Here is a 13,354-nt window from a genome sequence, read left to right on the forward strand (position 1 = left end):
TTTCTTCTGTGAAATGGAGACACGTGTACGTATTGAATGACACAGATATAGTAATTTTACTAGGATATAAGTGCTGCTATTTGTGAGTGTGAGTCTGCGACCCTACATTTTGGTCATTAAAGACTTTGTGTGCTTTGATAATATCATCATAGCAAAAAATATATATACATATATCACTGCTAGAGCAAAACAAGCATGTCTTTTATCTTTTTCTCTTATGGTTCCATACGATATTTATATATCTATATTTAGATATAAGCTCAGTGAAGACGACACCTGACGCGTATTTAATCATCCGCGAGCTGTCGTCGCCATACCTTCGACTGTGCCCCGTTACGATAAGTACCTCGATTGGTTTATCGGCACGCTTATCGAGGACCCCCGGACGTGATTGGCTCTCGGCACGCCCTGACGTCACCGCTCGGTCGAGTCATATAAACAGAGACCCTAATAGAAAAGAGCGACTCCGACCCGCTCTGCATCCGTGCCGCGCCTCCTTCCATCCGCAGCACTCGGCTCCCAACGGCCCTCCGATCATGGGAAACCCCCGAGTTTTCTTTGACATCACCATCGACGGCGACAACGCCGGCAGGATCATCATGGAGGTAAGGCGAACACACCATAATCATCATCATCAGCACCAGGCTGCAGTGGATCTCGCACCTGTCACTCAGCGTTATTTCTCACCCATCTGTGTCAATCTAGCAAAAAAAAAAAGAAAGAAAGAAAGGAGAGGGGGGGGGGGGGGGGGGGGGAATCTTTATTTGCCTCCACTTTCTCATCGCACTCGATCCACTTCCTGGCATCTTTTGGTGCACCTGTTATTCTTTTTTTTATTGTTATTTTTGGATACCTGAACATTCAACTGTGATCATGTTGTGGTGGCAACGCCCAGCAGCCAGGAGGAACAAGCTGTAGTCAGGCTGTCTGCATGTGATGCATCAGTGATGCATAACAAAAAAAAAAAAAAAAAAGGTGGCAAAAAATATTAACTTTTATCAACTATTACGACAACATCATCAAGGAATTGCACTGTGATGCACTGTTGGATTCTGAATGATAATTCTGCACGTGTGCAACACTTTAAGGTGAATTTCTGCCGCGGCGATTGCAGTTTATTCAGTTAAGCAGTGTGAATGAAAAAAAAATGGACTGATCTTAGTCCCTCCACACTTGCTGTGACCTCTTTTCTTCTTTTTCTATCTCACAGCTCTATGCCGACGTGGTCCCAAAGACAGCGGGTAGGTAAGCCTGAAGCCTCGCATCTTGACTGCACTGCATGTATAGCCTCTCAAGTGCAGGGCTGCTGCGTCTGCTCTGCCCTCCCGCACCCCTCCACCCATTTCTGTCTTCCCTCACATCCAAAACAGGCCTGTGTTTCGACGTGTGAACCCATTAATCCTCCGCGGAGTTTACTCTGAATATGGGCCGAGACTCGCAGGTGTTCGACAGCCAGTTATAGTGCTGCGATGGAGGGAAGAGACGGTTGCTGGCTATGAATTCAGACAAATAAGGAGTGTGGGATATTTCACTTGTGCACAGCACAATCCGTCAACCTTTGTCTCCTAACTGGACTGGGAATTTGCCCAACAGATGACAAAACGATATTGGAAAATACAGAGGAATGGAATGAGCTCTGGTTGAATAATGTAGCTCTCCATACAAGTGTTTTGGCATTTTAAAAATCGTTTTCAAGTGTCAGCTCAGCTTGAAAGCTGTGCCGGAAATATCCACTCTGCAGCGACAGCACAGATATGACGTCACCCTCCACCACACCGGAGTTCCTTGACGTCATAGGGCCCTCCTCGTCTTGTGTCATGTTTTTTTTTTTTTTCTGACTTTGTCACCTTGAATGGACTCTCACGCGACTGTCTCTTTACTTTTTGCAGAAAACTTCCGCGCGCTGTGCACCGGAGAAAAGGGTTTTGGCTACAAGGGCTCGTCCTTCCACAGGGTCATCCCTAAATTCATGTGCCAGGTACTGCGGAGACAAGGAACCAGACCCGATTGCATTCCCACGCGGTCACATTTGACCCATTTTAATTACAGCAGTTGAATTCCGCTACTTTTTCGTGTCCAGGGCGGCGACTTCACTAACCACAACGGAACCGGAGGCAAATCCATCTACGGCGAGAAGTTCAATGACGAGAACTTCCTGTTGAAACACTCGGGCATGGGCACACTGTCCATGGCCAACGCCGGGCCCAACACCAACGGATCCCAGTTCTTCATCTGCACGGCTTCAACCGATTGGTGAGATCCAGGCCAGGCCATTTTCCTGTATGCAGCAAACTTTAAGGTCCCATATTAAGTATACAGTATATATTAAGAACTACAATTATTCTGGACATTGGTGGAGCAGCATTGGACAGTTCAATTAAAAAAACTAAAAAACTAAAAAAAACGAGCCACTAATAAAAAAAAAACAAAACTTAATTTTAGCTTCCTGCTAAAAGTTTTGCTCTATTGCAACTTCAATTTTTGTAAGGCAGAAAATACTTCTAGATGTGCATGTTCTATATATATAAAGGCATTTCTCATTTTTGGGTCTATTGAAGAAAAAAAATTATAGAGAGACACGTGATGTTGGGTAGAGTAAATGTTCTTTTTCTTCTCCAGGTTGAACGGGAAGCACGTCGTGTTCGGCAAAGTCGTGGAGGGCATCAACGTCGTCAAGGCGATAGAGAAGCATGGCACGAAGAGTGGCACGCCCAAAGCCAAGGCCGTCATCGCCGACAGCGGCGAACTTAAGTAGTGTGGCGTCCGTCTCTCCTCGAACCCGGACGAACCCGCTCACGAGCACGAGCCGGTTTGATCTCAAGCATGGCGTCCACCGTCTCCGCAGCGTCAGCGGGAACGCACCTTCCCGCCTAAAGATGTGTCCCTATACTGTGTTGATATTTGTCGTGAAGTTTTTTTTTTGTACCTTCTCCTTAGCAAAGGACTTCTGTTTTCACAAAGGTCTGATGTTGACTGTGTAAATAAAACAACGTGGAAACTTGATTTGAGAACGCCTCGCTGTCCTTTTTTTTTGTGTCTGTTGTTGTCTGTCTTGATTTCAGGGCTAAAAATGGTCAACACTGCGGCTTACACATTTTGTTCTTGAGGTTGTTTATGGAACAGAACAGACCTCAGTCATTCTATTCCATATTTAAAACAAAAATAAAATAGACTGTACTGTCATTAGCCTTCCCAGTACAGGTAGTTATCTATTAGGCATCTGCACTGTATCATTAGGATCATTATTATTTCCCTGATCCATGTCACGTTCTTCTCCCTCGCACTGAGACTCGTCACATGAAGTCACATCATGGACCAGCAGTTAGATCGCGGCGACATCTACTGGTCAGTTTCAGTATTAAATATATAGAGGTCCTTAACTGAGTAATTAGGGACTGAGCCCGCGGAAGACCAGTTCAACGGGTCTTTCGCAAGGGCGAAAGACCCTATTGTATTTGCTCCGTTTCTTTTTATTCGGGGCTGAGCCTCAGCGAAGTCCTGCTCGTTATTCTTCTTACTCGGCTTTCCGCCCCATTTTGACCCCCTTCCCATATGTTAAAAGTCTCCAAACTTGGCACGCAGGTAGAAACTCGCGAAAAATTTGATAAAATGAAGAGAAAAACGCAAAATTCCACTCTCTAGCGCCCCCTAGAGGCGTCCAAGCATGTTTAACTGCCGTATAAAAAAAGATAGAAATGGCCCTAGCTTCCACTAGGAAGGTCCAAAAAACATGGGGAAACATTCCACGCGTTCGTCTCGTCAAGCCCGAATTTTGTACGCTCTAACTTTTGTCGCCTGACAAACAGGAAGTGAGTTATTTCCACTTTCATTTTGCCTTTTTTTGCCCTTTTTGCCAACCTATTTCCTTCTAGGAAGGTCGTAGAGACATGGGGCCAACACCCACGCGTGCAGGCAATTTGGTGCTATTTGCTGATATGCTGACCTTTGACCCCAGACAAACCGGAAGTGAGCTAGGAAGGTCGTAGAGACATGGGGCCAACACCCACGCGTGCGGGCAATCGGTTGCTATTTGCTGATATGCTGACCTTTGACCCCAGACACACTGGAAGTGAGCTAGGAAGGTCGTAGAGACATGTGAAATGGAACAGAGTGCACAAAGATAAACAATTTTTCTTTCTTTTAGACTCCCCCCCCTGTTTCAGTTTTTGACTCTTGTTTGTTTTGTTTGGTGAGATTTCCTCCCATCAAATGTTCATCCTGGGCTGCAAGTACAAGAAGAAAAACGAAAATGCAATTTCAACTTTGTAATTTTCTGATAGGTCAAGAAAAAATGCAATTTATCTTTGCAGAAAGAACAAACCTGAAAACTTCTTTTGGTGTTGATGTAACTTTGATGATGTATTTTTTTCAATGTATGTCAAGAGCAATTGTGTGATAGAGTTTGAGAAAATATGGTGCCTTATGCAAGAGTTGTGTTATGTGAAGGATAATACGTTTTGTGGTCATATTTTGAATTGACCAAAAAACGTTGTTTGTTACTTGTCTGCTTCGTATTGTTTATCTTTAAACATTTTTGAGCAAATAAAAGATTTCTCTCTGTTACTCTTTAAAACCGACCATAATTTGAATCATCATCACAGATCATGGACAACAAATAGATACCTAGACAGGGTTACTGACTGTTGGGAAGCCAAAGGAGAACTCCTACCAAAAACATACAGCAGCATGTCAGTGTTGCTGCTCCGGTAATGGAGGAAGAAAATGTTGAAAGGTTAATAAAAGCACTGATCTGAATAATAAACAATCCTGTCAATAAGAATAGAACAATGACTCCCCAGACCCTTTGGCAGATGATGAACATGGTACGATCTAAACAGGAAAACTGTTCTGAACTTTCTTAAACAAATGCATGTGCCTTAAGTATGCTTATTGAATGCTACAAGATAAAAACAATTTGTGACAAAGGAAAAAAAAATGCTATATTTTCTGTGAACACCTCATACACAGTAACCAAAAAGAGGCTCTCCGCTCCGGCTCTGGATATATTTTTAGTCTCTGTACATGTTCTGTCTTTACCATTTAGAAAAATTGACAGCAAAGTTGAGTTTGAAATAATCCAGCGGAGGTTTTGAATTGTTGGTATCTTGGTCTATCTCACACCTTGTCCATCAAAACTCATGGTTCCTTAAGCAACAGATTGCCTTACTGCGTGATATGATAAAAACCTTCTGGCCAAGTTTTAAAACTCTGCCCTTCTTCTTTCTAATTGGCCCCCTCTTCTGTCTTGTCTGTGAACCTGGCAGTGTGACGGTCTGCAGCCTTCTACGTCACTGCTCTACTGAGATATATAACCAAGATCCAGAGCGGACAGAGCCAAACACGGCGTCAGATTTGTCCAAGTGTGAACTCCTCTTCAGAGCCATGGCGTTTCCTCGGGTTTATTTTGACATCGAAATTGGTGGAAAGGCAGCTGGCAGGATCGTCATGGAGGTAGGGTGACGATCATGTTGACTGCATCTGTGTAGATGCACTTTAAAAAACAATTGTATTAATTTTAAACATTCTGATGTTATGGATGTTGCAGCTTGTTTGAGTATTTATTAAAGGCAAATGTCTGTTTTACAGCTCAGGAGCGACATTGTCCCAAAGACTGCTGGTATGTACACTAACTCATGTTCAGTGTGAACACGCACAACTGCGAGAGCGGTCGCTTTGCTTGCAAGATGGGGCAGGACTGTGGGTGAGATGGGAACTTGGAATCTGAGGAACCAGTTCTGCAGCCAAATGACACACTGAGGTTCACATTTAATAGAGGAAGCGGAAGTTTCTTTTGTGCCGCAGTTGCTGCAATCACCTCAATTTACTCTGTCGACCTGCGTCCGTTGAGCTGGCTGTGGTTCTGAAACCAGTATTTTGTGACTTGAGTGCGTTTCATAAAATGGCTGTCTTCATCCCGCAGAAAACTTCCGTGCCTTGTGCACTGGGGAGAAGGGCTTTGGCTACAAGGGCAGCCGATTTCACAGAATCATCCCTAATTTCATGTGCCAGGTAAAGTAAAGGCAATCCCTGTCTGCACCGCTTATCATCAGGTTCTTTTCTCAGCCAAGAATCCAGGAGCAACTTCCTGCAGTTTCAATGCAGCTGACCACAGTGGCTCGTTTGCTTTCTGTCAGGGTGGAGACTTTACCAACCACAACGGAACTGGAGGAAAATCCATCTATGGGGAAAAGTTTGCGGATGAAAACTTCACTCTGAAACACACCGGATCTTTGATACTGTCTATGGCCAACGCTGGGCCCAACACCAATGGATCCCAGTTTTTTCTTTGCACAGCAAAGACTAAGTGGTAAGCTGGAGCCTGGCCTACAAATTGCAACCCACCTGATACTTGTAGACTCTTTAAACACTTCTTTTCTCTCTCCAGGCTGGATGGGAGGCACGTGGTATTTGGTCGCGTAGTGGAGGGCAGAGAGGTTGTTGACAAAATGGAGGCAGTTGGCCACGAGTCTGGCGAACCCACGGTGAAGGTTACAATCGCTGGCTGTGGCCAACTATAATGTGACGTCTGCTCCCTGGTTTCAGCCCCCTTCACTTGTTGGGTCAATGTTTTCCAGTTAAGCTGTTGGTGAATCTTCAGTCCACCATGTTGAATCACGATGAAACTTAAAGAACCAAAGTTTTTCCACTGATCTTTGTGTATTTATTTTCAATGGACGTTTCTGCCATGCTTCAAAATGTAATTTTCACCCATCAAATGTTCATCCTGGGCTGAAAGTACAAGAGAAACGAAATCAACTTTTCAATTCTGTTCGGTCAAGCAAAAATGGCCATTTATCTTAGCAGAAAGAACAAACGTGAAAACTTTGCAAATGCTGAAGGGTTAATGAAAGCACTGATCCCAATGACAAACAATCCTGTCAATGAGAATAAAACGATGACTCCCCCGCCCCTTTGGCAGAAGATGAACATGGTACGATCCAATCAGTCACCAGCCCTATTGAAGCAGGCTTGGAAGTTCCACATGTCGGCATTAGGCAAGGATGCCCTGCTTCACCATACTTTTTTTTAATTTTTTACTGGTGGCTCAACTCTTGGCTGATTACATCAAATCAAGCAAGGTTAGAGGATTTGCTATCACAGGCAGAGAACTTACTATCACCCAACTGGCAGACGTCACCACCCTCTTTCTTAGGGATGAAAACCAAGTCCTAATTGCTATAAACACCATGGCTGAATTCACCAAGGTCTCAGGTTTAAGTCTCAATATGAATAAATGTGAAATTATACCCATTAAGAATTACGTAAAATCCATCTATCTATGGAATCCCAGTCAAAGATGAAGTTGTTTACTTAGGAATCACAATTACCAAGGACAAAAAAAAAGAGATCTTTCACAAATTTTAACCCTATCGTACAAAGAACAGAGAAAAGGTTGAGCCAATGGCTGCTACGAGATCTTTCTCTCAGAGGTAGAGTCTTATTATCAAAAGCAGAAGGATTATCACGATTAACATGCTTCTCTCTCTCCCTATGTGGACAAAAAAAGTATTACTCAGATAGACAAACTACTTCTTAACTTTCTGTGGAAGAAAAAAACACACCACATAAGAAAATCTGTTCTGATAAATGATTATGAATCTGGTGGTCTAAATTATCTTGATTTTTGCATTTTAAATAACACCTTTAAGATTAACTGGTTGAAACAATTTTTCAGAATCCCCAACGCTATTTGGAACATTATCCCTGCTCATATTCTGTCTAAACTGGGTGGACTAAAGTCTGTAACTACAATATTGACAAAGTACCAGTTAAAATGTCAGCACTTCACCGAGAAGCCTTCCTCGCATGGTCCCTTATCTTCAAGCACAGTTTTTCGCCTCATAACTACTATATTTGGAACAACAAGGACATTTTATTTAAACACAAGTCTCTTTTCATTGAACACTGGCTTGCTAATAACATTGTTCATGTTGCACAGCTGTTCAACAGAGATGGTCTTCTTTAGTCTGATAATGAGTTTTTATCTGTGTATAAAATACCTGTTTCACTTGCAGACTTTGCTAAAGTGTTTGCAGCGATACCATCTGGTGTGTGCATGTTATTCAGATATCAACCAAGAATGGAAACTCAACATCTCCCCCTGTTATCATTATCAGACACCCCTGTTGGCAAAGCTTGCTTGACTAGCAACCTTGGTAAGAACAACAACTTAATTAGCCTCCTATTTAAAAGGGACATTACCACAGTTCCATATGTGATTTCATATTGGAGCAAATACATAGAACAGACGGACTGGAAGAAAGTCTGGCTCCTCCCTCGCAGATAACTGTTAACTAATAAGGTTATGAAATTTCTTTTAAATTAATACAGAGAGTTTATCCCTCCAATGAACACATTGTTAAAATATTCAAAAAAGATGTGGACATAAATTGCACTTTTTGCTCTGAAGGTACTGAAACTGCAACCCATTTATTTTGACACTGCCCCTATGTGCAGACATTTTGGAATGACATCTGTGACTATAGCCAACAATATCTATCATGACTTTGTTTTATTTTGGAGTAATGTACTGTTTGGGCTCTCCAAACTGGAAAATAATAATAAGAATATAACTTTCATTATCAATCTGATCATCTTGATAGCAAAATTTCATATACATAAATTTAAATTTACGAGAAAAAAAAAACTCATTCTCTGCTGTCAGTGGAGAGCGCAGACAATACATGATCTCCATCAGGTTTTCGAGAAACAAAAAAGCAATTAAGACCTTGAACACATGTGACGATCTAAACATTTTTCTGTAAACTCTCATGGCTGTGTAAATATTGCACTTCTCTCCCTTTCTTTTTTTTCTTTGTAAACTCTTTATGTACCCCCTGGCGTAGTTTTCTTTGTGCTCTGATCTAAACCTTTGAATAAAGTTTCTTTAAGGAAAAAAAAAAAAAAAAGTTCCAGATGTCTCTTGATTGCTGACAAGAGGCTACAGCTGCAACCTCATCAGGAACTGATAACTTACAAATGAATACTATTGGTTATTTTGGTGATGTGTTACATATTATGCATGTGCACTCTAAACAGGAAAACTGTTCTGAACTTTCTTAAACAAATGCATGCTTATTGAATGCTGCAAGATAAAAACAATTTGTGGCAAAAGAAAAAAAAACAAGAAGCTATATTTTCTGGGAAGCCCTCTTACATAGTGACCAAAAAGAGGCTCTGATGTTTTTTTTCTGCATACATTTTGATCCTCTGCACATGTTCTGTCTTGACCATTTAGAAAAATTGACAGCTAAGTCTATGTCATACCTTATACATCAAAACTCATGGTTCCTTAAGCAACAGATTGACTTACTGCGTGACATGGTAAAAAAAACACCTGGCCTCGTTTTAAAACTCCGCCCTTCTTCTTTCTAATTGGCCCCCTCTTCTGTCTTGCCTGTGAACCTGGCAGTGTGACGGTCTGCAGCCTTAAAAGTCACTGCTCTACGGAGATATATAACCAAGATCCAGAGAGGATAGAACCAAAGACGCGGTCAGATTTGTCCAAGTGTGAACTCCTCTTCAGAGCCATGGCGTTGCCTCGGGTTTATTTTGAGATGGAAATTGGTGGAAAGGCAGCTGGCAGGATTGTCATGGAGGTAAGGTGACGATCATGTTGACTGCATCTGTGTAGATGCACTTTAAAAATAATAATAAAAAATTGTACATTCTGATGTTGCGGATATTGCAGCGTGTTATTTACTGAAGGCAAATGTCTGTTTTACAGCTCAGGAGCGACGTCGTCCCAAAGACTGCTGGTATGTACACTAAGTCATGTTCAGTGTGAACACGCACAACTGCGAGAGCGGTCGCTTTGCTTGCAAGATGGGGCAGGACTGTGGGTGAGACGTGAACTGGGAACTTGAGGAACCAGTTCTGGAGATGAAACAGCGAGAGCCTAATGAATAGAGGAAGTGGAATTTTTTTTTTTTTTTTTTGTGCTACAGTTTCTGCAGTCACTTCAACTTGCTCAGTCGACCTGTGTCTGTCGAGCTGGCTGTGGTTCGGAAACCAGTATTTTGTGACTTGAGTGCGTTTCATAAAATGGCTGTCTTCATCCCGCAGAAAACTTCCGTGCCTTGTGCACTGGGGAGAAGGGCTTTGGCTACAAGGGCAGCCGATTTCACAGAATCATCCCTAATTTCATGTGCCAGGTAAAGTAAAGGCAATCCCTGTCTGCACCGCTTATCATCAGGTTCTTTTCTCAGCCAAGAATCCAGGAGAAACTTCCTGCAGTTTCAATGCAGCTGACCACAGTGGCTCGCTTTGCTTTCTGTCAGGGTGGAGACTTTACCAACCACAACGGAACTGGAGGAAAATCCATCTATGGGGAAAAGTTTGCGGATGAAAACTTCACTCTGAAACACACAGGACCTTTGATACTGTCTATGGCCAACGCTGGGCCCAACACCAATGGATCCCAGTTTTTTCTTTGCACAGCAAAGACTCAGTGGTAAGCTGGAGCCTGGCCTACAAATTGCAACCCACATGATACTTGTAGACTCGTTAACACTTCTTTTCTCTCGCCAGGCTGGATGGGAAGCACGTGGTATTCGGTCGAGTAGTGGAGGGCGAAGAGGTTGTCAAAGAAATGGAGGCAGTTGGCGCAGAGTCTGGCAAAACTAGCAAGACCGTTAAAATCACTGACTGTGGTCAACTATAATGTGACGTCTGCTCCCTGTGTTCAGCCCCCTTCACTTGGGTCAATGTTTTCTGATTAAGCTGTTGGTGAATCTTCAGCCAACCATGATTAATGATGACACTTAAAGAACCAAAGTTTTTCCACTGATCTTTGTCTTGTGTATTTATTTTCAATGGACCTTTCTGCCACGCTTCATAATGTTTTGCACTTGCACATTAAGATTTTAAGACCATGGAGATGGGGAAAATCAGGCGGGCACACCTGTACAGTGATGTGTTGCAACAGTAATGTGAATACCCGTTAGTCTGAGAGTTGCAAATTTACTTTAATTAATGTCTAGCCAATTGAAAGCGAGCCTAATGTCTGCCAGCTCCAGAACTCTCAGTCCCTACATCAGGAGGTTGACTTGTCTTTATAGTTTAAATGATGTGAAGGAGTTGAAACCTAATTTTTCTGTATACACAAGGGTATTAAAATGGTCCGTCTGGAGAGAGACCTGGTTGCAAAGGGATTGGAGGTTATGGCAGGCAATGTAAAAAAAAAAAAATCCTCAACCAGGTGCGGCTGTGAATGCAGGTTCAGACAGAGTGAAGCCGACTCGCGGTTGTGGTGCAAGACAGACTGGCAGGTGTCCAAAGACATTGAACCGGTTGAGTCAAGCCACGGGGCAGGTGGGAGTGGTGGAATGGGGAGTGTCACGATGGCTCGTGGCCATCTGGAGGCCTTGTGGTGCGATGATGTTGAAAACGGCCAAATAAAAACTTGAATCCTTCAATTACGTTGACCGTTTTCTTCTGTTGGTCTCACATAGCAATCAGAAAACCCCGGTCTTTACTTCATGAGCTTAGTCCAGTTTTCAGCAAGTGTTTGCTAAAACAAGGTTCTGAAAATGATTCATAAAGTTTTATCTGTGAACCCACTGCATTTCCCATTGTGATAGTTTTAACATCCAATAGGTTTGGGTGAAACTTTAAGTATTGACCGTCTTTTCAGTTTGTTTCAGCTAATACTTTATGTGGGGTGCTGCAGGACTGACTGCATGTGAGAAGTGATGTGCATTTTACAGGAAGTATATTTCAATAATATACTAGCAATTTATATTCCTTTTTTTTTTTTTTATCTGTGGTGAAATTAGTAAAAAGGCTCACACAGTATGCAAAAAAACTTGCAGGTTATTTATTACAGGAGGCTTCTAAACAGGCTTCTTTATTTTTTTTTAAGTACATACTCATCAGTACAAAGTTATCAATGCTCAGATATTGACCATATAAGATATTTGCCATAAAATCATGAAAACAAAAGCCTAAATCCCAAGGTGAAGTACACAGATTAAGGCATCGACGTTTCCTTTGTCAGTGTCTCCTGCAACAAATTTTCAAAGAGTGGTACAAAAATAAATTCAAAAGAATTCAGTTTTTTTTTTTTCCTCCTATAGAAAGCTCTTTGTACTGTATGAAAACAAAGCTGCTGAGGGAATCTGAACGGTAACAGTGAACGACAACTTATCAGGGCACAGTAAATCCACAAATACAAAAGACTCCGATCCAATGCAGCAAAGGGAAGGACTGCGCTGACTGAAAAAGACCTGTTCATTAATAATACGTACAGCCATGACACTTTGCCCTCGACATTTGAACTGAGTACACTCCGGAAACAACTGTGTACTCTGACGGTACAGACATTGCGAGGTTTTTCTTTTTTTTTCTGACACAAAAAGTAACCAGGGACATTTCTAAAGTACCGGAGGCAACGGCGTGTCTCAGACCAAAATCCAAACATCGAACAATTAAATAAAGAAAGGTGGGTCATTTATTGGTCCCCAGGCCAGCTGTAATGACACTAAATATAAATTTTAAAACACACAGGTATCACATTATACAAACATTTAGTAATCCATTCAAGACTGATGCTGCTCAGCCCTAATGCCAAATGTCATTGAAAAAAAAAACAAACAGAACAAGACCCAAAAACGTTTTAATACCAATATAGTTTTTGGAAGGATATATGGAGAGAGAAGACCAATATGCACCGATAATAACAATAACGCACCAAGAGAGCTAGCTTGGATGAGCCAGTTGGCGACATCTGTTTGCTACTAAATCACTAAAGCGTCCTTTTTTAAAAATAAAATAATTTCATCATTGTAAAGAAAATTCACATGAGCAAAAGCTAGTTCCCTTGGTTCTTACTTCAAGCAAACAGACTATAGAGATTTCAGTCTTCTGGTCTAATGCTCACCAGGACAGCAAACAAACACTTTTTTTTTTTTCCCAACAACACATCAAAATATCAACAGCATGTACAAAAATGCTTCTTATTTACATAGCATATCTGCCCACTGTCTTCATCTCAAATACCAACCTGAGCTGCCGGATGGAATATTTCCTAAAGCCTTTGTACTTTACACCTTGAGATCAGCCAGGTAGCTACAGCTGGAGGCAACATTAGCCACGCATCACCGCCCCTTGGCAAATACTGATGCACTACCGTGTACTCTTGCCAAAGATAGTTGGTAGTGAAGCAAACACATTTTCAGTTCTCCACTCCTCTATAAATGCAGCCAGTGTCTGCTAAACATCTACACTCGTCGGCTGTCTTATTTAGCAAGAAGCACTTCCCGGTTTTGTCACGACTGCGCGAAAGCTAACTGCCCGTCTAATCCCAAGCGGAAAAAAACTCCACTTGCTACGTTGGCAAGATGAATGAGCAAAA

At 42.1% G+C, this 13,354-nt stretch overlaps 3 protein-coding genes across 4 annotated transcripts; all 3 read left to right on the forward strand.

Annotated features, from left to right (window-relative positions):
* Positions 1 to 245: 245 nt before the first annotated feature.
* LOC142890551 (peptidyl-prolyl cis-trans isomerase A-like) lies at positions 246 to 3,001 on the forward strand. Of its 2 annotated transcripts, none has more exons than XM_076029718.1 (5): positions 246 to 605; positions 1,211 to 1,241; positions 1,890 to 1,978; positions 2,081 to 2,253; positions 2,620 to 3,001. In XM_076029718.1, the coding sequence occupies exons 1-5, from the start codon at positions 537 to 539 to the stop codon at positions 2,753 to 2,755; spliced, it is 498 nt and encodes a 165-aa protein (XP_075885833.1). In that variant the 5' UTR covers positions 246 to 536; the 3' UTR covers positions 2,756 to 3,001. The 2 variants fall into 2 exon arrangements, with proteins under 2 accessions (XP_075885833.1, XP_075885832.1); XM_076029717.1 differs by having other exon boundaries at positions 470 to 605; positions 1,211 to 1,245.
* A 2,243-nt stretch (positions 3,002 to 5,244) lies between these two features.
* LOC142890547 (peptidyl-prolyl cis-trans isomerase-like) lies at positions 5,245 to 6,690 on the forward strand. Its single transcript, XM_076029706.1, has 5 exons — positions 5,245 to 5,451; positions 5,587 to 5,617; positions 5,921 to 6,009; positions 6,135 to 6,307; positions 6,386 to 6,690. Exons 1-5 carry the CDS (start codon positions 5,383 to 5,385, stop codon positions 6,516 to 6,518), a joined length of 495 nt encoding a protein of 164 aa, XP_075885821.1. The 5' UTR covers positions 5,245 to 5,382; the 3' UTR covers positions 6,519 to 6,690.
* A 2,712-nt stretch (positions 6,691 to 9,402) lies between these two features.
* LOC142890548 (peptidyl-prolyl cis-trans isomerase-like) lies at positions 9,403 to 10,789 on the forward strand. Its single transcript, XM_076029707.1, has 5 exons — positions 9,403 to 9,599; positions 9,728 to 9,758; positions 10,066 to 10,154; positions 10,281 to 10,453; positions 10,531 to 10,789. The coding sequence occupies exons 1-5, from the start codon at positions 9,531 to 9,533 to the stop codon at positions 10,661 to 10,663; spliced, it is 495 nt and encodes a 164-aa protein (XP_075885822.1). The 5' UTR covers positions 9,403 to 9,530; the 3' UTR covers positions 10,664 to 10,789.
* Positions 10,790 to 13,354: the final 2,565 nt, after the last annotated feature.

The sequence above is a fragment of the Nelusetta ayraudi genome, unplaced genomic scaffold (assembly GCF_046127955.1).
Source record: "Nelusetta ayraudi isolate G7.1 ecotype Tasmania unplaced genomic scaffold, CSIRO-AGI_Nayr_v1 ptg000026l, whole genome shotgun sequence".
NCBI classification, from domain to species: Eukaryota; Metazoa; Chordata; class Actinopteri; order Tetraodontiformes; family Monacanthidae; genus Nelusetta; species Nelusetta ayraudi.